The sequence below is a fragment of the Heteronotia binoei genome, chromosome 21, assembly GCF_032191835.1.
Source record: "Heteronotia binoei isolate CCM8104 ecotype False Entrance Well chromosome 21, APGP_CSIRO_Hbin_v1, whole genome shotgun sequence".
Taxonomy (NCBI): Eukaryota; Metazoa; Chordata; class Lepidosauria; order Squamata; family Gekkonidae; genus Heteronotia; species Heteronotia binoei.
The window spans coordinates 187,969,919-187,994,177 of NC_083243.1; the positions used below are offsets into that span (position 1 = coordinate 187,969,919).

Sequence of the window (24,259 nt, forward strand, 5' to 3'; positions counted from 1 at the left end):
TCAATTGAGTACCGAATTTGTTGCAAGGGGCTGGTGATGACCTTTACAGGCCTACATGGCCTGGGACTGACATATCTAAGGAACCACTTGTCCCCATATGTGCCTTGGAGAGCCTCGCGCTCTGCAGAGCACCATTTGCTGGCATTTGCTTTGGCTCAACCAGGTTAGAGAAGCAAGGCAAAGTCTCCGTGTAAACAACCTTCCAGCCCAAACAATAACAAATTCATAAACACTCAATGCCCTTCTACAAAAATGTTCTTAATATTAAACATAGCCTCAAATATTTGACACCAAATGTTTAATATTAAGAACATTTTCGCACAAGAACATTGAGCGTTTATGAATTTGTTACTGTTTGGATTATTTACGCAGAGGCTTTGCATTGCTTCCCTAACTACTATCCATGATTCTCATTTGTACTGCTATAGCCTCGACCAAGGTCAAGCCCTTTTCCACCCTGGTGCCGGCCTGGTGGAATGTGCTTGTGACTGAGATCAGGGCCCTACGAGACCTATCACAGTTTCTCAGGGCCTGCAAAATGGAGCTGTTCCACCAGGTCTTCAGTTGAGGTGGTGGATGTCCAACAGCTGGCCTCCCTGCTGCAGCTTTAAATTCTACACTGCCACTGATAACAGACAGACAGTTCGGGGTGGCATGAAGCTGTCCCAAAGAGAGCCAGCCAGAAACAGAGCGGCTGGGAGCCTCCAGATGGCATCCAACCCGCCACTGGAACAAAGAGCTCTGAGAGAGAGCGGGGAAAGGTGTGCTGCTGAAAGAATGTTTGCCTTTTCTTTCTGCCATTTCTTAATAGCTGGGGGATCAGCTGGGTGCTACTCTATGGGAGGAAAGAGTCAGAGTTTGTGTGGTTGCTGGGGAACTGCTGTTTGTTTGTTTTGAGTGGGCTGTAGGCAATTGCAGCAGGTGATTGTTACTGATTGGGAGTGTCTGTGTTGCCTGTGGCTGACTACTGGTCCTACCCTCTTTGCATTTATAAGGCTGCACCTTTTGGTAGGGCTGTTGAAGGACCTGAGTCAGATTGAGGTTATGAGAGAAGAAGTCCTAAAACTAATAGACAAATTAAAAACTGATAAGTCACCAGGCCCAGATGGCATACATCCAAGAGTTCTGAAAGAACTCAAAGGTGAACTTGTGGATCTCCTGACAAAAATATGTAATCTTTCATAGAAATCTGTCTCCATTCCTGAGGTAGCAAATGTCACCCCCATCTTTAAAAAGGGTTCCAGAGGAGATCCAGGAAATTACAGGCCAGTCAGTCTGACTTCAATACTGGGAAAGTTGGTGGAAACCATTATCAAAGAGAGAATGAGTAGGCATATTGATGAATAAAGTTATTGAGGAAGACTCAGCATGGGTTCTGTAAGGGAAGACCTTGTCTCACTAACCTCTTAGAGTTCTTTGAGGGAGTGAACCAACATGTGGACAAAGGGGACCCAACAGATGTTGTTTATCTTGACTTCCAGAAAGCTTTTGATAAAGTTCCTCATCAAAGGCTCCTTAGTAAGCTTGAGAGTCATGGAGAAAAAGGACAAGTCCTCTGAGATTCTGGTTTTTACTAAGTCTTGTAAAATCCACAAATGGCTATTCGATGGGAAAGAAATAGAACAGGTCAGGCATTTTAAATACCTAGGTCTCCATTTTAGTTACAATATGTCCTGGTCATGTCACCGTAAATCTGCAGTTAACTTAGCAGCCATCTCATCTTTTGCCGTCCCCTTCTTCTTTTGCCTTCTGTCTTTCCCAGCATCAGGATCTTCTCCAGTGAGTGCTCCCTTCTGATTGGATCTTCTTGCAGTCCAAGGGACTCTCAAAATACTTCTTCAGCATCACAGCTCAAAAGCATCTATTCCTCTGCACTCGGCCTTCCTAATGGTGCAGCTCTCACAGTCATACATTACTACTGGGAATACCATCACTATGACAATATGGACTTTTGTTGGCAGGGTGATGTCTCTGCTTTTTATTATACTGCCCAAGTTCGCCATAGCTGTCCTCCCAAGGAGCAAACGTCTTTTAATTTCATGGCTACAGTCACCATCTGCAGTGATCTTGGATCCCAGAAATGTGAAGTCTGTCACAACTTCCATGTCTTCCCCTTCTATTTGCCAAGGTGTGATGGGCCGGATGCCATGATCTTAGTTTTTTTGATGTTGAGTTTCAAGCCTACTTTTGTGCTCTCCTCTTTCACCCTCAACAAGAGGTTCTTTAGGTTCTCCTCACTTTCTGCCATTAGAGTGGTGTCATCTGCATATCTGAAGTTGTTGATGCTCTCACAGCAATCTTAATTCCTGCTTCTGCTTCATCCAGGCCAGCATATTCCGCATGATGTACTCTGCATATAAATTAAATAAGCAGGGTGACAATATACATCCTTGTTGAACTCCTTTTCCTATTCTAAACCAATCAGCTGTTCCATACCCCGTTCTGACCGTTGCTTCTTGACCCTTATACAGGTTTCTTAGGAGACATGTGAGGTGGTCTGGTGCTCCCATCTCTTTAAGAACTTGTCACAGTTTGTTGTGATCCACACAATCAAAGGCTTTAGCGTAGTCAATGAAACAGAAATAGACATTTTTCTGATATTCCCGTCCTTTCTCCATAATCCAGCAAATGTTGGCAATTTGATCTCTAGTTCCTCTACCTCTTCGAAACCCAACTTGAACTTCTGGTAGTTCCCGATCTACGTACTGCTGAAGCCTAGTTTGTAGGATCTTTAACATGACCTTGCTGGCATGTGAAATTAGTGCAATGGTGCAATAGTTTGAACATTCCTTGGCATTATCCAGCCAGTTTGGTGTAGTGGTTAATTGTGTGGACTCTTATCTGGGAGAACCGGGTTTGAATCCCCACTCCTCCACTTGCACCTGCTAGAATGGCCTTGGGTCAGCCATAGCTCTGGCAGAGGTTGTCCTTGAAAGGGCAGCTGCTGTGAGAGTCCTCTCAGCCCCACCCACTTCACAGGATGTCTGTTGTGGGGGAGGAAGGTAAAGAAGATTGTGAGCTGCTCTGAGACTCTTCGGAGTGGAGGGCAGGATATAAATCCAATATCTTCTTCTTCTTTGAGATTGGGATATAAACTGACTTTTTCCAATCCTGTGGCCACCGTTGCATTTTCCAAATTTGTTGACATAATGTGTGCATCACTTTAACAGCATCACTTTTAGAGAGTGAGTATAAATGGGTAATTTTCGCAATGGAAGATGGTAGTGGGGTGCCAGTACTGGGTCCTATACTCTTTAACTTGTTCATTAATGATTTGGAGTTGGGAGTAAGCCATGAAGTGGCTAAGTTTGTGGATGACACTAAATTGTTCAGGTGGTGAGAACCAGAGAGGATTGTGAGGCACTCCAAAGGGATCTGTCGAGGCTGGGTGAGTGGGTGTCAGTATGACAGATGAGGTTTAAAGTAATGCACATTGGGGCCAAAAATCCTAGCTATAAATACAAGTTGATGGGGTGTGAACTGGCAGAGACTGACCAAGAGAGAGATCTTGGGGTCGTGTTAGATAACTCATTGAAAATATTGAGACAGTGTGCGATTGCAATAAAAACGGCATGCTGGGAATTATTAGGAAGGGAATTGAAAACAAATCAGCCAGTATCATAATGTGCCTGTATAGATCGATGGTGCAGTCTCATTTGGAATACTGTGTACAATTCTGGTCACTGCACTTCAAAAAAAGAAATTATAGCATTGGAAATAGTGCAGAAAAAGGCAACTAGAATCAATAAAGAGTTGGAACACTTCCCCTATGAAGAAAGGTTAAAACGCTTGGGGCTCTTTAGCTTGGAGAAACATCGACTGCAAGGTGACATGATAGAGCTTTACAAGATTATGCATGAGATAGAGAAGGTAGGAAAAAAAGTACTTTTCTCCCTTTTTCACAATACGAGAACTCGTGAAATTGCTGAGCAGTCAGGTTAGAATGGATAAAAGGAAGTACTTCTTCTCCCAAAGGGTGATTAACATGTGGAATTCACTGTCACAGGAGGTGGTGACAGCTGCCAGCATAGCCAGCTTCAAGAGTGGATTGGATAAACATATGGAGCAGAGGTCCATCAGTGGCTATTAGCCACAGCATATTGTTGGAACTCTCTGTCTGGGGCAAGTGATGCTCTGTTTTCTTGGTGCTTGGGAGGGGCAACAAGGTGTCCTGGCCCTGCTGATGGACCTCCTGATGGCACCTTGTTTTTTTGGCCACTTTGTGACACAGAATGTTGGACTGGATGGACCATTAGCCTGATCCAACATGGCTTCTCTTATGTTCTTATGCATGCACCCTGGAGGAGCTTCCGGAGCACTCATGCACCTCTTGGCTACTCCCCAGATGCTTCCCAGGTGTCCAGATGGTTGGGAAGCACCTAAAAGTAGCCTCAGTATTTAGGCACCACTGTGTAAGCGGTGTCTTTCTGAGGCGGCATCAATCTAGCCCTGGGCGGGCTGAGGTTGGAAAGAGGTCAGGAGGCAGTTATGTACGTGTGTACACGCTTAAACCGCCTCTCTGTTATCACCCTGCCACTAATAAGGTCTTTATTGCTCAGCTACGGTGCAACTGTTCCCAGCTTTAAGACGGCTGAACTATAATCTGTACAATGCCTACCTTTTTAATTGCTTTAATTGTTTTAACTGTGTTCATATTTATTTCTAATCATTTCACTTTTTGTAATTTATTGTCATTGTCCGCTCTGAGCCTGCTTGCAGTAATGGCAGGTATAAATCAAAGGAAATAAATAAATAAATAGGGGCGGGACAGTGGCTCAGTGGTAGAGCATCTGATTGAGAAGCAGAAGGTCCCAGGTTCAATTCCCGGCATCTCCAAAAAAGGGTCCAGGCAAATAGGTGTGAAAAATCTCAGCTTGAGACCCTGGAGAGCAGGGGAGGGATGGTGGCTCAGTGGCAGAGCATCTGCTTGGGAAGCAGAAGGTCCCAGGTTCAATCCCCGGCATCTCCAAAAAAGGGTCCAGGCAAATAGGTGTGAAAAACCTCAGCTTGAGACCCTGGAGAGCCGCTGCCAGTCTGAGAAGACAATACTGACTTTGATGGACCCAGGGTCTGATTCAGTAGAAGGCAGCTTCATATGTTCATATATGTTCATAAATTAATATACAAGACTGCTCTGTTAATGGAAAACAAATAACCACTATCCCTAATGCAAGAGATATGTATTATAAAGAACAGATAGCGCATAACATTATATTTCTTAAAATGTTATGACATTTCTATCTTGGCATGGCCATGCTTCCACAACAAGACATTGGGACTCGATCCCGTAACAATTACTATAAACTCTGTAAAAGCACACACAGAAGCAGCCGCACAAAAAATAAACCGGCAAGCAATCACAATCTTATTGCTTTATATAGGAAAAGGTCAGTGGAAAAGCTTAACTGCCTTCACAAAGACCAAAGAGAGGGGCTGTGAACATCACGGGGAAGAGAATTCCAGAATATTCAGACAGCTATTTTTTAAAAAATAACTTGCTTCAGGCAGGTAATAACCTAACTGCTATCCAAGCTGAAATCAGGAGCAAAGCCTCACTGGCAGGTCTTAGGCAGATCCTACAGGGAAGTACATGTTCTGTCAAATATTCTGAACCCAAACCATTTAGGGCTTCTGTTGGGATTTGCAAGTTCCCTGCCTGAAGCCATGAAAGAATTAACGGTTTATTTATGCATGCTGATGTCTTAGCTAGTTTAATTCTAGCGACCCAATGACAAAGCCTGCACGTATTTGCCCCCAGGGCTAGGTGACAAAATGCATGATTAGTATTGGGGATCTCCAATTGGATAATCAATACACTGGGGTTGGACCGGAGAGTAGGAGCTGAGTTTGTTTACTGCTCTTTGTCCTTGTCTCTCTAGTCTTTCCTCAGACAAGGTTTAGAAGTCTCAGGGTAAAGATGCAGATTACAGAGTAGTCAGACAGGATGTTAAGTCCTGTATTGTTTGTTATTTTCAGCTCCCAGAAAAACCCTCCCTTATTAGCACGTTTCTGTTTTAAACCTAATACACTTGTCTCGCTGCCTTTCTTTAAGCTCGCTGCCTTTCTGTTACGTTTGCATACCTCAGCTAAAGTAACTAGAGAGGTCGCAGGATGGGTAAATGAAAATTAAACAATAACAATAGCAGAATTGCGACTCCTTATGTGGTGGCTCAGTGGTAGAGCATCTGCTTGGGAAGCAGAAGGTCCCAGGTTCAATCCCCGGCATCTCCAACGAAAAAGGGTCCAGGCAAATAGGCGTGAAAAACCTCAGCTTGAGACTCTGGAGAGCCGCTGCCAGTCTGAGTAGACAATACTGACTTTGATGGACCGAGGGTCTGATTCAGTAGAAGGCAGCTTCATATGTTCAAGAGCAAGAAAGAGACAAAGACATAAAGAATGTTTTCTTAGCCTTTCGCATTTTGATTGCTTTGGATGACACTGGAAGTGAAGAGGACCAGGCAGTCCTCAGCAATAGAAAGGAGTATCATGTTACTGGACTATGCTTATTACTGCTGAATTATATAGATGTTTATGTGAACTCACAGAACTGTATTAAGATTTTTCAAACCTTAAAAAATGGAATTTGTTTTTCATAAAAATACGGTTGTTATTGTTTATTTTTCACATTTGCATACCTGGCAGCTTCAAAGATTAAAAGAGACAGTAAATGAAAAAGATCACAGAACAAATATGAAATATGCTTTCTATAGCTCAAGCCCCACAAGAAAGTGGCAGCAACATTTTGAACCAACTGAAGCCTCCAGTCTTGAGGTGAAGTCTCATACAGACCACTTTACGATCTAGAAACCTCTAAGGCATGGTATCAGTGTCCTTTTGTTCCAATAGTGGAAATAGCTAGCAGATTAGCCCAAGGTACTAAAAATCAAAGCTATCAAACTACAGTACTGCTTTATAAACTGAGCTAGGAAACTGTCTGAACCAAAGTGTCTGAACCAAACTGCCTTTACCCAATATTAAATTTAACAGCTAGTTTATTTGTCATTCAAATCCCTTAGCTGTCTAAATCTGTTCATACTCTCAATGGATTGGCTTTGGCTAGCCACTGGAATTAATGAGATTGTCTTTTAATCCAGACAAGTTCTAACCTGTTACTAACTTGATGAAGAATTCACACACAACACCCCCCCCCCCGCCCCAAAAAACCCCCTTCATTCAACAGTTTCAGAGGGTAGTTGTGTTGATCTATAATACAACTGCTAGATTTGAGTCCCGTAGCATCTCAAAGTCCAACAAGATTTTTTGGGTATAAGCTTTCAAGAGTCAAAGCTCCCCTTGGCAGTATCTAATAAAGGGAGCTTTGACACTTGAAAGTTTATACTCTGAAAATCTTGTTGGTTTCAGGCCATTCCTAAAAACAAACTTTCCCTCTGCTCCCATCCAAGGAGCAAGGTTTTAAAATTTTAGAGGTCCTGCAAGAAGACTCACTTAGTTATTCTAAAGATACCTTAGTCAGACTGAGGCTCCTTACTCTCGGTTTCTTCAACTCTAATAAATGATTAAATGCAACCTCCATTTAAAAAGGTCATATGGAAGTCTATAATGGTTACAAGCATATCAAAATGCAGGGCTAAATTTGTATGAAAGAATGACCTTTGCATTTTTTTTTTAAAAAAAACTTCATATGAACAGGATTGCAGCCTTAGGGACATTCCCCTTAATGGCTATCTGAAAAGCTAGAGAAGTCAGCCACTAAACAAACAACCCTGATAACCCCAGAGCTGACAGCAAAATCCAGCAGCTGAGTTCAGTTTCCCTCAGTTTGCTTTATTACCGTCCATGACCAAAGCAGCTGAGTTCCAGTTTGCCCTACCTAACTCTCAGTGAAAAGGTAACATTAACCTCTCTGAGGTGAAGAAGATGAATATCAAAATATTGGGGAGGGATATTCCTAGTAGATTATGACTGAAGCCTCAAATTAAAACTCGATTTCTGTTAACATACGTAGCAAGCTTAAATTTTTAAAAGCTAATGATAGTACTTTCAAATATGTATTCCAAAATTTCACTTTCAAAAGAACTGAGCTGATAATACCATTGGAAAATGTAGTATTTTGTTACGATTTATAGATCCTTACAAGGCTAACTTAGTGGAAGGTGTTAACCACAACCACTGAATATTCAGAAGAATCTGAGACTAAACTAACATCTTCACTTCCAGTCACCCAATCTAGCCCCAACTGAAGGCCAGATATATATAATCCACTCATTCCCTTTAGTCAAAGGCTAAATATATTAAGTACAAGTAGACACAAGAGATCCTAGAGAAATACAGAGCCCCAGTTTTTCATCAGTTTAGATAATTCATTTCCATAGAGAACATTTACATTCTCTATCTGATTTTTACGGAACATGCCAGGCAACAATCTTTTTAAAAAAGAGGCAGAAGTACATTATTTACAAAGTATTTTGCCCTGGAGAAATAAACATACAGATTGCCTTCTAGGAACAGATTTCAGTAGCTCCAAGGAACACATCTAGGACAGGGAAAGAATTTAATCTCCCTCCAATCTTACAATTTTCCTCCTAGAACAAAGTCTGAGTCCAGTAGCACCTTTAAGACCAACAAAGTTTAATTCTGTGTATAAGCTTTGGTGTGCACACACATTTCTTTTTTCAGATAGAGTGTAGTCTTGCAGTGACTTATCTCATTTCTCCAGGATCAGGAACAGAGGATGGTGCTGGAAGAGAAGGCATTGTTCAGGTACTGTAATATGTGGGGTACCTCAAGGGACAATCTTTTCCCCCAGTGTTATTTAACATCTACATGCACCCCCTTGACCAACTGGTGCAGAGGTCTGGACTGGGGTGTCACCAGTATGCTGATGATACTCAGTTTTATCTGCTGATGGGTGGGCAGCCAGATATCATCCGAGACAATTTGGCAGAGGGGTTGGAGGCTGTGGTGGGATGGTTAAAACAAGAGTCAGCTGAGACTAAGGGCGTTTTCGCACTCACCTTCAGCCGGCGCGACCCCCCTCTTCACCGCGCAGGATCTGCGCGGATTTCGCACTAAAAGCCGTGGAGCAGCCGGAAGAGCCGGAAACTCCTGACGCTTTTGCGGCGCAAACGGAAACCGCCAAAAAGCAGTTTCCATTTGCGCGGCTTTTGCACCGGGAGTTTCTGGCTCTTCCGGCTGCTCCGCGGCTTTTAGTGCGAAATCCGCGCAGATCCTGCGCGGTGAAGAGGGGGGTCGCGCCGGCTGAAGGTGAGTGCAAAAACGCCCTAAATCTTTTGAAGACAGAGGGTCTGTAGCTGCCCTGGAGAGGCTCTGGGTTGGGATGCCAACTCCCAGACCTCGATGATGTGCCTTTGAGACTGGCACATACCATCAGGAGTCTGGGTGTGATTCTGGATGCCTCATTGACAATGGAGGGCCATCTCTTAATTGTTGCCAGACTGGCATTTTTCTACTTGTGCCAGGCCAGACAACGGACCTCCAACCTGTCTCGCTCTGACCTAGCAACTGTAATCCATGCAATGATCACCTCCATAGTGGATTGCTGTTAACTCCCTCTACGTGGGCCTACCCTTGGGGCTGACCTGGAAACTGCAAAATGCAGCAGCACAGGTCCTTACAGAGACACCTCACATAGCACATATCCATCCAGTTGCTGCATGAGCTGCACTGGCTTCCAGTGGAGTACCAGCTCAGATTCAAGGTTCTAGTACTGACCTTTAAGGCCCTTAATGATCAGGGACCTATGTATCTCTGGGATCGCCTCTCCTAGTATATCCCCAGAAGAGCATTACACTAAAAAGATCAGAACTTATTGGTGGTGCCCGACTCGAGAGACATCCAGCTGTCCTCGACCGAAGCCAGGGCCTTCTCTGCTCTGGCTCCAACATGGAGCAACTCTGCCAAATAACAACCACACCCTGTGGGACATTTCATAGGTCTGTAGGGCAGAGATGTTCTGCCAGGCTGGTAGAGGACAGTGACGGTTCTATCTTGGCACTCCCATTCCTCATGCCCACCCACCCATTCCCCATTAGATAGTGGCACTGTTAAGATGTTAGGATTTTAGCGCCGTCTGTAGTCAATGAAGACAAGTAATGAATTAGATGATTATGTTTTTATTGGATTGACGGACAGACAGACGAGCAGGTTGGTAGAGGGAGGTTAGTTGCTAGGAAGGGCTTGTTAGAGTCAAGATGCATAAGTATACCTAAGATTGGGTTAAAGTAGTTCTATTGCTTCAAACCAAAAGGGCAACCCGCCTGAATATATTTTCCAGCTAGTGAGAACTAGGCCTTCTCTTAGAATTATCAGTGAAGGTATAAATGTAATGTTGGAAGCAAAAAGAGGTGACATTCAATGACAGAAGAGTTACCTATTTGGAAGTTCTAGCAGCGTTAATGAATGCCAATAGCATGCCAGACAATCAATATAAATTGAAAATTACACTGTTTAACTAGAAGGAAGGAAAGGTCCCCTGTGCAAGCACCAGTCATTTCTGACTCTGGGGTGACGTTGCTTTCACAATGTTCTCACGGCAGACTTTTTACGGGGTGGTTTGCCATTGCCTTCCGCAGTCATCTACACTTTCCCCCCAGCAAGCTGGGTACTCATTTTACTGACCTCAGAAAAATGGAAGGCTGAGTCAACCTTAAGTTGGCTACCTGAAAACCCAACTTCCGCCGGGGATCAAACTCAGGTCGTGAGCAGAGCTTAGGACTGCAGTACTGCAGCTTTAACACTCTGCACCACAGGGCTCTTGTTTAACTAGAAAGCTATATATAAATATAGGGTTTTTAAAATTACAATAGTTGGGATTGGTTGTAAATTTACGAAAAGTTTACATTGTCTTTGTTTAAACTGAAATGATACGTGACTGATGTGGATATAATGCAGGACAAAACTATATGAAAACAAACCAAATAAAATGAATGAAAAATGATCTAATAATCAAATGAATTGAGGTATGATCACATATTATGTAATACATTTAGAGAACTAGTGTTTTCATTTTTCGGGATACTTGTCAGTACTTTGCAGACAACTGCTGAGACTTCAAACATGTTAAAAGGCCATTAATTAGCTCTTAGCCTGGGGGCTGTGTAAGGACCAGGAACCCAGATCCCTATTTTCCGTGTGTTCCCAATAAGGTAAGTAGACCCTCCAGAAGGAGAGTCACATAAACAAACAGGATTTAAAAGGGGACTGTATATTTTACAAAAGCTATCATGAAGGTAGAATGCCAGCAGGGGGGTGGGGGCTTTCCAGTGTTTTGCACTGAGTGTCACATGTATGACTATCTGCCCACAGGACAGAAGTCTTGGGTGTGTGCTCGATGCAAGGAGCTCCTGGTACTCAGGGAACAAGTTTGTACCCTTGAGGCCGAGGTGACTGACCTGGAGAAGCAGAGACAGTCAGTTAGGCACTCGGAGAAGACTCTCAGGGACGTATTAGATGAGCCCCACTCTGAACATGGCAGCCCCATTGCTGCCAGGGAGCATGAGGGTTGAGAGGGAACAGGACACCGTGCTGAGGATAAGGGGAATGCACCCTCAGAAGGGACTTCTTCTTCAGTTGGTGAGCGGGTATCCTTTCGCGCCAAGGAACCATCCCTGGGCAGGGAGAGAGGGGGGGTCTTGGTAGTTGGTGATTTGATCCTTAGGCAAGTAGACAGCTGGGTGGCAAAACCGCGTACTCACTGTATGGTGACTTGCCTGCCTGGTGCGAAGGTAGCGGACATTACGCGTGTTGTAGATAGGCTGATAGACAGTGCTGGGGAGGAGCCAATGGTCGTGGTGCATGTTGGCACCAACAATATGGGGAAATGCAGTCGTGAGGTCCTGGAGGAAAAATTTAGGCTGCTAGGTGGGAGACTTAAGGCCAGGACCTCCAAGGTAGCCTTCTCAGAAATGCTGCCTGTTCCACGTGCAGGGCTGGAGAGACAGGCACAAATTAGAAGTCTCAATGTGTGAATGAGACGATGGTATAGGGAGGAAGGGTTTAAGTTTGTTAGGCACTGGGATGCTTTCTGGAACAAGCAGGAGCTGTACAAAAGAGACGGCCTCCACTTGTCCCCAGATGGAACCAAGCTGCTGACGCTTAAAATCAAAAAGGTGGCAGAGCAGTTTTTAAACTAAATCTTGGGGGAAAGCCGACAGGAGATTAAATGTCTCTGGTTTGGGAGGACTCATCTCAAAGAGATGAAGGGTTAGCTGTTACTTTTCTACCGGGAAATGGATCAGAGTTGTCCACTGAGATGGTGACAAACAGTATGGAGTGTCTGCCAAAGTCTCGAGGCAGCAGGAGGAAGGTTGTGGGCCTAACTTGCCTGGGAAATTATAGATGTTTGTATACAAATGCTAGAAGTGTTCAAAGTAAAATTGGTGAGTTGGAATGTTTAGTTTTGGGGGAAAACATAGACATTGTGGGAATTTCAGAAACTTGGTGGAATGAGGAGAATCAGTGAGACACGGTGATTCTTGGATATAAGTTATATCGGAAGGATAGGGAGGGAAGGGTTGGAGGTGGGGTGGCTCTGTATGTCAGAGAGGGTATACAATCCAGTAAGACTGAGGTAAAATAATTAGATTCCCTTCTAGAAATTCTTTGGGTCGAAATAGAGGGCCCAAAAGGAAATTTAACTATGAGAGTTTGTTATCGCCCACCAAATCAAAAGACAGAAGATGATTATAATATGGTGGAAGGATTAAAGATAACGGATAAACGTAAAAACTGTGTTGTAATAGGTGATTTTAACTACCCGCAGATTGATTGGGTCAATATGTGTTCAGGTCGACAGAAAGAGATTGGGTTTCTAGATGCTCTCAATGACTGTGCTATGGAGCAGATGGTGGGGGTGGGGCGATCCTGGATTTGGTCCTAAGTAATGCCCAAGACCTGGTGAGAGATGTAAAAGTGATCACACCACTTGGGAGCAGTGACCATAACATTATTGATTTCACCATTTGTATAAATAGGGAGTTGCCCCAAAAGACCAGCACATCCATGTTTAACTTTAAAAGGGGTAAATTCTCTGAGTTGAGGAGGCATGTGAAGAGGAAACTGAAAGGAAAAGCCAATACAGTCAAAACCCTTGGGGAAGCTTGGATGCTATTTAAAACTACAATCGTAGAAGCTCAGATAAAATATATACCACAAGTCAGGAAAGGCAAAAACAGATATAAGAAAAGGCCTGCCTGGTTAACAAACAAAGTAATGGAAGCTGTAAAAGGTAAGAAGGACTCCTTTAAGCGGTAGAAAGCTAGTTCAAGTGAGATTAATAAAAGGGAACACAGGCTGTGACAAATCAAATGCAAGACTGTGATCAGGCAGGCAAAAAGGGACTGTGAGGAGCATATTGCAAAAAACATAAAGACCAACAATAAAAAATTCTTCAAATATATTAGAAGCAGGAAACCAGTCAGGGAGGCAGTGGGGCCCTTGGATGACCAAGGGGTAAAAGGATTACTGAAAGAGGATAGGGAAATGGCTGAGAAGCTGAACGCATTTTTTGCCTCAGTCTTCACTGTGGAAGATTAAAAGTGTTTGCCCGCTCCAGAACCACTAATTTTGGAAGGGGTGTTGAAAGACCTGAGTCAAATTGAGGTGACAAGAGAGGAGGTCCTACAACTGATTGACGAATTAAAAACTAATAAGTCACCAGGTCCGGATGGCATACATCCAAGAGTTCTGAAAGAACTCAAAGTTGAACTTGTGGATCTAATGACAAAAAGATGTAATCTTTCATTGAAATCTGCCTCCATTCCTGAGGACTGGAAGGTAGCTAATGTCACTCCCATCTTTAAAAAGGGTTCCAGAGGAGATCCGGGAAATTACAGGCCAGTCAGTCTGACTTCAATACCGGAAAAGTTGGTAGAAAACATTATCAAGGACAGAATGAGTAGGCACACTGATGAACACAAGTTACTGAGGAAGACTCAGCATGGGTTCTGCAAGGAAGATCTTGCCTCACTAACCTGTTACAGTTCTTTGAGGGGGTAAACAAACACGTGGACAAAGGGGACCCAATAGATGTTGTTTACCTTGACTTCCAGAAAGCTTTTGATAAAGTTCCTCATCAAAGGCTCCTTAGTAAGTTCGAGAGTCGTGGAGTAAAAGGAGAGGTCCTCTTGTGGATCAAAAACGGGCTAATTAATAGGAAATATAAATGGGCAGTCTTCACAGTGAGTGAGTATAAATGGGCAGTCTTCACAGAGGAGGACGGTAAGCAATGGGGTGCCGCAGGGCTCAATACTGGGTCCCATGCTCTTTAACTTGTACATTAATGATCTGGAATTGGGAGTAAGCAGTGAAGTGGCCAAGTTTGCAGAAGACACCAAATTGTTCAGGATGGTAAGAACCAGAGAGGATTGTGAGGCACTCCAAAGGGATCTGTTGAGGCTGGGTGAGTGGGCATCAATGTGGCAGATGACGTTCAGTGTAGCCAAGTGCAAAGTAATGCACATAGGGGCCAAGAATCCCAGCTACAAATACAAGTTGATGGGGTGTGAACTGGCAGAGACTGACCAAGAGAGAGATCTTGGGGTCGTGGTAGATAACTCACTGAAAATGTCAAGACAATGTGCAATTGCAATAACAAAGGCCAATGCCATGCTGGGAATCATTAGGAAGGGAACTGAAAACAAATCAGCCAGTATCATATTGCCCCTGTATAAATCGATGGTGCAGCCTCATGTGGAATACTGTGTACAATTCTGGTCACCGCACCTCAAAAAGGATATTATAGCATTGGGAAAAGTGCAGAGAAGGGCAACTAGAATGATTAAAGGTTTGGAACACTTTCCCTATGAAGTAAGGTTGAAACGCTTAGGGCTCTTTAGCTTGGAGAAACGTCGACTGCGGGGTGACATGATAGAGGTTTACAAGATTATGCATGGGATGGAGAAAGTAGAGAAAGAAGTACTTTTCTCCCTATCTCGCAATACAAAAACTAGTGGGCATTCAATAAAATTGCTGAGCAGTCAGGTTAAAACAGATAAAAGGAAGTCCTTCTTCACCCAATGGGTGATTAACATGTGGAATCCACTGCCACAGGAGGTGGTGGCGGCTACAAGCATAGCCAGCTCTAAGAGGGGATTGGATAAAAATATGGAGCAGAGGTCCATCAATGGCTATTAGTCACAGTATATGTATGTATGTGTGTGTGTGTGTGTATACACACACACACACACACATATATATTGGCCACTGTGTGACACAGAGTGTTGGACTGGATGAGCCATTGGCCTGATCCAATATGGTTTCTCTTATGTTCTTAATTTAGGGAGAAACAATCTTGACATAATCAGTTCCCTATTACATCATAAGACCTTTTCCATTTTTGGAATCTGACCTAATACAGCCCAAAACAGGTAACACAGTCCGAAACAGAACTCTTTGTAAGTCAGAGCTTTTTAGGAAGCAAAATACTCAGCTGAAGGGGAGGGGGGGGGCGTGATTGGAAACAAATAGAAAAAGGCTGTTTGTCTAGTTTGACAGACTCTTCAACCAACTCCAATCCATATAATTTAGATAAAAATTGACCCCATTTTAATATATATATACACACACACACACATACATACACATTTTAAATATATATATAGCATTACAATGAAGACAGCAGAACTTCACACTACTGCAATACTTTGTGACTTTAGCAAACATCCCACCCCACCCCCAGCCTAGACTACCTGTTACAGGATCCAAATTTAGCTAAGGGAGAGTAATAGAATCAAAGAATTAAGGCCATTAACCCTGATAAATGCAACTGGCTTAGAATACAGTGCCTTAGTTATAGTAAGAAACCTTGGGCCAAAACCCGTAAGGTGCAAATACAGGGGTTCAAATGCCTTTTTCACATCAAGTGATAAAATTTTGGACACCATGCATGTGACAGTAATGAAGCACATCGACCAGCTTCCTGACATTTTCCGTCATATCCCTGTTTTGAATGAATCCAGATCGAACAGAATATACTCACCAATTATTCTATTAAGTCTTTGGGTAAGAACGTTAGTAAATAATTTATAGTCATTATTCATAAGTGATATAGGCCTATAAGCCTTTGGGTCCCTAGGATCTTTATCTTTTTTTGGCACTGAAATAATTTTTGCCTTAGTCCAGGAATCAGGAACGGAACCAGTGTCTAATGCATAATTAAAAACGTCTAGCAGATGTAGAGCCAGTACTGCCCGGAAGGTTTTATAAAACTCAGATGAAAAGCCGTCTGTACCCAGGGACTTGTTATTTTTCATAGAAGATATTGCTAACTCCAGTTCAGATTCATCAACTGGCTGATCTAGAAATTCACGAAGCACATCACTGAGACGCTTCGAAGATGTACGCGATCTTTAAAAACTATCAATAGGCTCTAAGCGGAAGGAGGAGATATCCTTGCTGCTAACTGCGGCAAAGTTTGCAATAGCAACAACTTGGAAGTTAAATTCGCCCTCCCTCGTTGGTTGTCTGGGAACATTTTATCTTGGATAAAATTGCTCACAATCTGGATGGTAGGATGAGACCAGATCCCAGGAATACCCTTTCTTAAGTGGCCCCCTTTTCTAGATTATTTTGCTTGTGGTATTTTTGGACAGGGCACATCTAATTCTAGTTTATTGGTTTGGCATTAATAAGTACCAATTATTTTTATATCTTATATTAACATGTAACAATCGATTTGAAGAAGAAGAAGATATTGGATTTATATCCCGCCCTCCACTCCGAAGAGTCTCTGAGCGGCTCACAATCTCCTTTACCATCCTCCCCCACAACAGACCCCCTGTGAGGTGGGTGGGGCTGAGAGCGTTCTCACAGCAGCTGCCCTTTCAAGGACAACCTCTGCCAGAGCTATGGCTGACCCAAGGCCATTCCAGCAGGTGCAAGTGGAGGAGTGGGGAATCAAACCCGGTTCTCCCAGATAAGAGTCCGCACACTTAACCACTACACCAAGCTGTCAATTTTGGCTTTGTATATTTGTTATCTTGTATGTGGTTTCTGAAATAAATTTTTTCTGAACTAAAAAGGGGGGGGGGGGAGTAATATCTCACACATGCAGTATCATTCAGCCCTGAGACTGTATCTTGCATTGTTTTTATTTCTACTTTAAAGTTGCTTTATGAGTTGGGAAAAGAGGCTATGAATTTGGCTGAAGCAGTGATACAGGGGGAAGGTTCACACAACTCAACCCTTATCCCTGCAGTTTCCCCCACTTAAACCGCATTCCCCAAAGTTGTTGCTGGGTGAAAACACAGGCACTGAGGAGCAGGGTTACTGTTAGTCAACCCACACACAGTATCAGTTTCTGTTGAACTTGTGTCAACTAAGGACATTTCTTGTTGTGGACCCTGCAGTGTTCCAATGCTCAGCATACAGACCTGAGCCAGATCAGTGAAGGGGGGAGCAGCTGATTGGATGCCACTCCCAAATCTATGTCAGCTAAATAAAAATGTTCTAAAGACATCCATCGTGCATCACAACAGGCAAACCAGCGTATTCATAACGAACTTCAGGGCGGTATTGGACCTATTCAGTACCTTCACTCTTTGTCTTACTCTGGGACAACTACTATCCTGGTTATGGATTCAGTCATTAAACACAGACTTTAAACTCTCCCTTAAACATGAGTTTATAAAGCCTGGGAAATGAATATTCAGTTTTGATCATTAGAGAGGAGTAGCTGTGTTAGTTTGTAGCAGCAAAATAAGGTAGGAGTCCAGTGGCACTTTAAAGACTAACAAAATGTATTCCAGCACCACACGCTTTGGTAAATCAGAGCTCACTTCAACAGATGCGTGCACCCTCCATATATACAACTCAAGCTAAGCAGCACCTTAGAGCCAACAAGATTTCTAGCGTATTACCTTCTGAGAATCAGAAAAAAAGAGAGCTTTGATTCTTGAAAGTTTACCCCCCCCCCCCAAAAAATGTTGATCTTTAAAGGTCCCTCCTGGACTTGAATCCAGCTCTTCTACTGCAGACCAATACAACCCCCCACCCACCTAAACCCCCCTCCACATATACACGCTCGGCTCTTTTTTTCCATCCACGTAGACTAGGAACTCCACTTCATCTACAACCTTACAGCCGTTACCCATCCTCAGTAGGAAAGGTCATTTTAAAACGGGTACTTAACCCTCTTTTAAGAGGGACCTGGGGTGTAACGGCGTTGTTGTCAGGCGCCTCGTGTTTTGTAGGATTTCTCTTGTTCAGCCAACATCACCCCCCTCCAACAACTCAATGGATCCGTATCATTTACGCAGACTACAATATTCCCTCCTCCACCGCTGAGCGGAAAACGGCCAAAAGCCCCTCTGAGAGGCAGCGCTCCCAGCTAGCCGCGGAACGCGTCACCCCTCTAGATGCACCGCAGACACCCCGCTAGATGCACCGCAGACGCCCCGCTAGATGCACCGCAGACGCCCCCCCTAGATGCACCGCAGACGCCCCCCTAGATGCACCGCAGACGCCCCGCTAGATGCACCGCAGACGCCCCCCTAGATGCACCGCAGACGCCCCGCTAGATGCACCGCAGACGCCCCCCCTAGATGCACCGCAGACGCCCCGCTAGATGCACAACAGACGCCCCGCTAGATGCACCGCAGGCGGCCCCCTAGATGCACCGCAGGCGGCCCCCTAGATGCACCGCAGGCGGCCCCGCTAGATGCACCGCAGACGCCCCCGCTAGATGCACCGCAGACGGCCCCCTAGATGCACCGCAGGCGGCCCCCTAGATGCACCGCAGGCGGCCCCCTAGATGCACCGCAGACGGCCCCCTAGATGCACCGCAGACGGCCCCCTAGATGCACCGCAGACTCCCCGCTAGATGCACCGCAGACGGCCCCCTAGATGCACCGCAGACGGCCCCCTAGATGCACCGCAGACGGCCCCCTAGATGCACCGCAGGCGGCCCCCTAGATGCACCGCAGGCGGCCCCCTAGATGCACCGCAGGCGGCCCCCTAGATGCACCGCAGGCGGCCCCCTAGATGCACCGCAGACTCCCCGCTAGATGCACCGCAGACGGCCCCCTAGATGCACCGCAGACGGCCCCCTAGATGCACCGCAGACGGCCCCCTAGATGCACCGCAGACGGCCCCCTAGATGCACCGCAGACGGCCCCGCTAGATGCACCGCAGACGGCCCCGCTAGATGCACCGCAGGCGCCCCGCCATTTGACAGTAGGGCGCCCAGCCACATCCTTGAGAGCCCTCGCGGAGATCTGAGCCTCTTCACTCAATAGTACTCGGGATTTTTCTGTGCCGAAACAGAAAAAAAAATAGCCCTTTCGACGTGAAAAGCGCCCGACAGCGTCCGACATCAACGCGAGCCAAAGCAAACGCAATCCCTTCGACGACGCCCCTCCCAAGACAACCCAAGAACCAGCCTGCCCACAACTCTCGCCGCTGCAGCACAACTCTCTAAAACGCTCCGACAACGGCACCTTGCGCCCGACCCATCATCCCCACATGTTTCTGGATTCGCGTCTTGCCCCCTGCAGCAGTAGCACCTCCAGCAGACACGTGTCCCGGGCCTTTGCTCTCTCTCTCGCTCGCTCAATCCCCAAGCGAAAAGCAGCAGCTCCGCGGCAAATCCCCGTCGAACAAGCGCCCGGCTGCGGGGCGTGCTTCAAGCTTCCAAGAGGACTCCAGTCTTTGCCCGGGAGCGGGGAGGACGCATGGAAAAAACCCCCTTCTCCCCAGCCGAGGCTTTCTCTCCGGTCTCAGCTTTGGGACATTCGTGATGAAACCCTCGAGCGCCGCCAATGCAAGGCTTCCACTGGGCTGGCCTGGCACCCCTTTCCCTCCGGGGAGCCGGCACTCTTCTCCCTCCCCCAGCCCCGCCACGGTGGTTTGCCTGGCTTTAGGGACTCTCACTCACCGCAAGTAGCTGCCCGTCGAGTGCTGGTTGTAATGCTCCGGCTGGGTGTGCCAAAACAGCATTTTTATTTTTTATTTTCCTTCTCCTCCTCCTTCTTCGACGAGCAAGTTCGAAGTCAGCCCAACAAAATCCTCGCCCCAAGTGAAGACGAAGCCCGGCCGCCGCTCGACTGCAAAGCAAGCGCCGCGCGCTTTTATTGGGCAGCCGCGTGACCCGCTGCTTGGCCGCTCCCAGGCTCTGAGGTCAGCCACGGGACACGGCGAGCCCGCAAAAAAGGCAAGCGAGCAAGCCGTAACGCAGCGCTCTGCCGCCTTTCGCTCCCTTTAGTGCAGTGCAAAAAGCTGGAGCGCAGCTCCTGCAATGTAGAGAAGAGCAGAATCGCGGGTGAGAAATGAGCAAAAGTCCGTTGTGGGGGAGGAAGGGAAAGGAGCAAAAGTCTTGGTCGTTCGTTTGTAAGGTGGTCGGTGGTTTGTTTCTGTGAATGCAGTTTGTGATTTATTTATTTTTTTCGTTTTCATTACTGTGTTTGGGGGGGGAAGGAAGATGGAGGGGGGAAAGCTTGCTGATGCAGTGCAGAAAACTGTTGAGAAACAAAAGTCTTTCATAAGTTCTTTTTCAGCAAAAAAAAACCCAAAGCAAAAGCAAAGACAGGGCTTACAGCAATTATGTTTTGTCCTCGTAAGGATTATTTTATGCGCGATCCTTAATCTATTTTTATTATTTATTAAATTTGATTTTTATAGCGCCCGTTCCCTGTAAACAGAGCTCAGGGTGGTGTACAACAATCAGTAAGCAACACAGGTAGATTAAAAGATTGCAGTTATCAGTCAAGTTTGCACAAATGGCATTCTACATTTTCAGTTATACTGCCATCTTGCAGCAAGGGTAGGGTTGCCAAGTCCAATTCAAGAAATATCTGGGGACTTTGGGGGTGGAGCCAGGAGACTTTGGGGGTGGAGCCAAGATCAAGGGTGTGACAAGCATAATTGAACTCCAAAGGGAGTTCTGGCCATCACATTTTAAGGGACAGGACACCTTTTCAATGCCTTCCTTCCATAGGAAATAATGAAGGATAGGGGCACCTTCTTTTCGGGCTCATAGAATTGGACCCCATGGTCCAATCTTTTTGAAACTTGGGGGTATTTTGGGGAGAGGCACTAGATGCTATACTGAAACTTCGGTGCCTCTACCCCAAAAAACAACCCCCCCAGAGCCCCAGATACCCGCAGATCAATTCTCCATGATTTTCTATGGGAAAAAATCTCCATAGGGAATAACGGAGTTCCCAGCAGACATTTCCCCCCCCTCCCCCTGCTTTCTGATGACCCTGAAGCGGGGGGGAGGGCCTTCAAACACGGGGATCCCCTGCCCCCACCTGGGGATTGGCAACCCTAAGCAAGGGGAAGGAAAGTGCCTGATGGATGAGCACTGTTGCTGTCCTCAACCAAATGCCCAATGGAACCTGCAAGACCGCATCAACGCCCACCAGGCACGGATGTTACTCAGCAAAGAGTTCTACCAGATTGGGGCCAGGCCTGGTTCAAGACAGCCAGATATCTCTCAGGCCAGCGACCGCAAGCAAGTTCTTATCAGCAGAGTGCAATGCCATTCCAGGGATCTACCAGAAGAGGTGGTCCCAAAGATACATGAGTCCCAAACCATTAAGGGCTGTAACGAAATGGTTAAAGTGCTGGCAGTTGGCTGGTTTTAAAATGGCTGCTGTTTGTAGTCTTAGATGTAAAATGTCCTCCCCCTCTGACCTACAAGACCCAGCAGCCCTTGGACCTAAAAAGTGCAAGGGGGGGGGTGACCTCTATATAGACTCTTATACAACCAGGAAGCAGGCAGAAGAATAGGGGAGACTCCTGTGGAAGGGCTGTGCAGGTTGACCAGGCCACAGAAGTGGAGAACCCTGCAAGTCAGAAGTGGAAACCCAAGGGATTCAGCTGCAACCAGTCTGGGATGGACTGGAAGTTTCTCTGGCCTCTCTCGAGAGAGAAAGGGAGAGCTGAAGGCCTGTTGGAGAAGAGATCTGCTCTGCCCTGCAACCTCCCAGAGAGAGATAGTTAGAGAAGTGCGTAGGGGTAGAGGACTGCGTTTTTCTTCTGGTTTAGTTGTGCCCTGTTGGTCCTCAGCATAAGCTTTCCCTTGTAGAGTTTTCCCTTACCTAATCAATATATGTGTTCCCTGTTTATAACGTAAATAGTTTGAATAAATTCTTACATATTTTTGAAGTTAACTACTGGAGTCGTGCTCTGACCACTTAGCCTCCCCCGCTCTGCGCGCTACCAAAAAAGAAAAGGAGAGGCCTGTTTTTGGTTAGCAAACTCTCCAGGGCCACCCCAAAGATTGGAGATTTCACCTCCAAACCAGAAGATTCAGCCAGAGGGGTCTCACTAAGACAGCAGTGACAAATTCAGTGAGTGGTGGCAGCGAACTAAGGAAAGAATACAAGCACCAGGGGGTGGGGTAGGGCGGCAGCGGGACTTGCAAGCCTCCGACGGATGCACAGTTGCAAGAACTAAGGGCAGGTGCCTGTTACGTCTCAAGGGCCTTAGAGGTAAGCACCAAAACCTTGAACCTGATCCAGTGCTCAACTGGTAAACAGTGCAGCTCACACAACACAGGTTGAATGTGTGCTGTTCAGAGAGCCAGTTTGGTGTAGTGGTTAAGTGTGCGGACTCTTATCTGGGAGAACCGGGTTTGATTCCCCACTCCTCCACTTGCACCTGCTGGGATGGCCTTGGGTCAGCCATAGCCCTGGCAGAGGTTGTCCTTGAAAGGGCAGCTGCTGTGAGAGCCCTCTCCAGCCCCACCCACCTCACAGGGTGTCTGTTGTGGGGGAAGAAGGTAAAGGAGATTGTGAGCCACTCTGAGACTCTTCGGAGTGGAGGGCGGGATATAAATCCAATATCTTCATCTACCTCACAGGGTGTCTGTTGTGGGGGGGGGGGAGGTAAAGGAGATTGTGAGCCGCTCTGAGACTCTTCAGAGTGGAGGGCGGGATATAAATCCAATATCTTCATCTACCTCACAGGGTGTCTGTTGTGAGGGAGGAAGGTAAAGGAGATTGTGAGCCGCTCTGAGACTCTTTGGAGTGGAGGGCGGGATATAAATCCAATATCTTCATCTACCTCACAGGGGGTCTGTTGTGGGGGAGGAAGGTAAAGGAGATTGTGAGCCGCTCTGAGACTCTTTGGAGTGGAGGGCGGGATATAAATCCAATATCTTCATCTACCTCACAGGGTGTCTGTTGTGGGGGAGGAAGGGAAAGGAGATTGTGAGCCGCTCTGAGACTCTTCGGAGTGGAGGGCGGGATATAAATCCAATATCTTCATCTACCTCACAGGGTGTCTGTTGTGAGGAAGGAAGGTAAAGGAGATTGTGAGCCGCTCTGAGACTCTTCGGAGTGGAAGGCGGGATATAAATCCAATATCTTCATCTACCTCACAGGGGGTTTGTTATGGGGGAGGAAGGTAAAGGAGATTGTGAGCCGCTCTGAGACTCTTTGGAGTGGAGGGTGGGATATAAATCCAATATCTTCATCTACCTCACAGGGTGTCTGTTGTGGGGGAGGAAGGGAAAGGAGATTGTGAGCCGCTCTGGGACTCTTTGGAGTGGAGGGTGGGATATAAATCCAATATCTTCATCTACCTCACAGGGTGTCTGTTGTGGGGGAGGAAGGGAAAGGAGATTGTGAGCCGCTCTGAGACTCTTTGGAGTGGAGGGCGGGATATAAATCCAATATCTTCATCTACCTCACAGGGTGTCTTTTGTGGGAGAGGAAGGGAGAGGAGATTGTGAGCCGCTCTGAGACTCTTTGGAGTGGAGGGCGGGATATAAATCCAATATCTTCATCTACCTCACAGGGTGTCTTTTGTGGGGGAGGAAGGGAAAGGAGATTGTGAGCCGCTCTGAGACTCTTTGGAGTGGAGGGCGGGATATAAATCCAATATCATCATCATCTTCTTCTTCAGAGGGTCTCCGTAAGGACCAGCACTGCTGCATTCTGTACCAGTTGGAGTTTCCAGGTCAGTGTCAAGGGTAGGTCCATATAGAGCAGTTACAGTAGTCCAATCTGGAGGTTACTGTGGCTAGGACAGGACAGTTTAGGGGGCCAGTCGTCTGACCTGGCACAGCTGGAAAAGTGCCAAGACGTTTGTGATCTAGGCCTCCATTGATAAGGAGGCATCTAGAATCACACTCAAGTGCTTGGCATTTGGTGGAGGTGTTAAGGGCACACGGTCAAGAGCTGGGAGTTTGCACCCTGAAACCTCCCTACCCAGCCACAGAACTCCATCCCAGTAAGCGTCAATTTCAGCTGGCTCAGCTTTAACCTCCAACTCCTCAGCCAAAACTGATGAGGCCCTATCCGGCCAGCCACCCATCAAGAGATATAGCTGGGTG

General features: G+C 46.1%; 1 protein-coding gene across 1 annotated transcript in view; it reads right to left on the reverse strand.

The window, feature by feature from the left end:
* Positions 1-19,944, reverse strand: part of TFCP2L1 (transcription factor CP2 like 1) — a 103,122-nt gene extending 83,178 nt beyond the window's left edge. Inside the window, exon 1 of the mRNA XM_060261873.1 lies at positions 19,853-19,944. Within this exon, the coding sequence (XP_060117856.1) occupies positions 19,853-19,914 (62 nt within the window). The 5' untranslated portion in view covers positions 19,915-19,944. The remainder of the gene's footprint in view (positions 1-19,852) is intronic.
* Between the last annotated feature and the right edge of the window lie 4,315 nt (positions 19,945-24,259).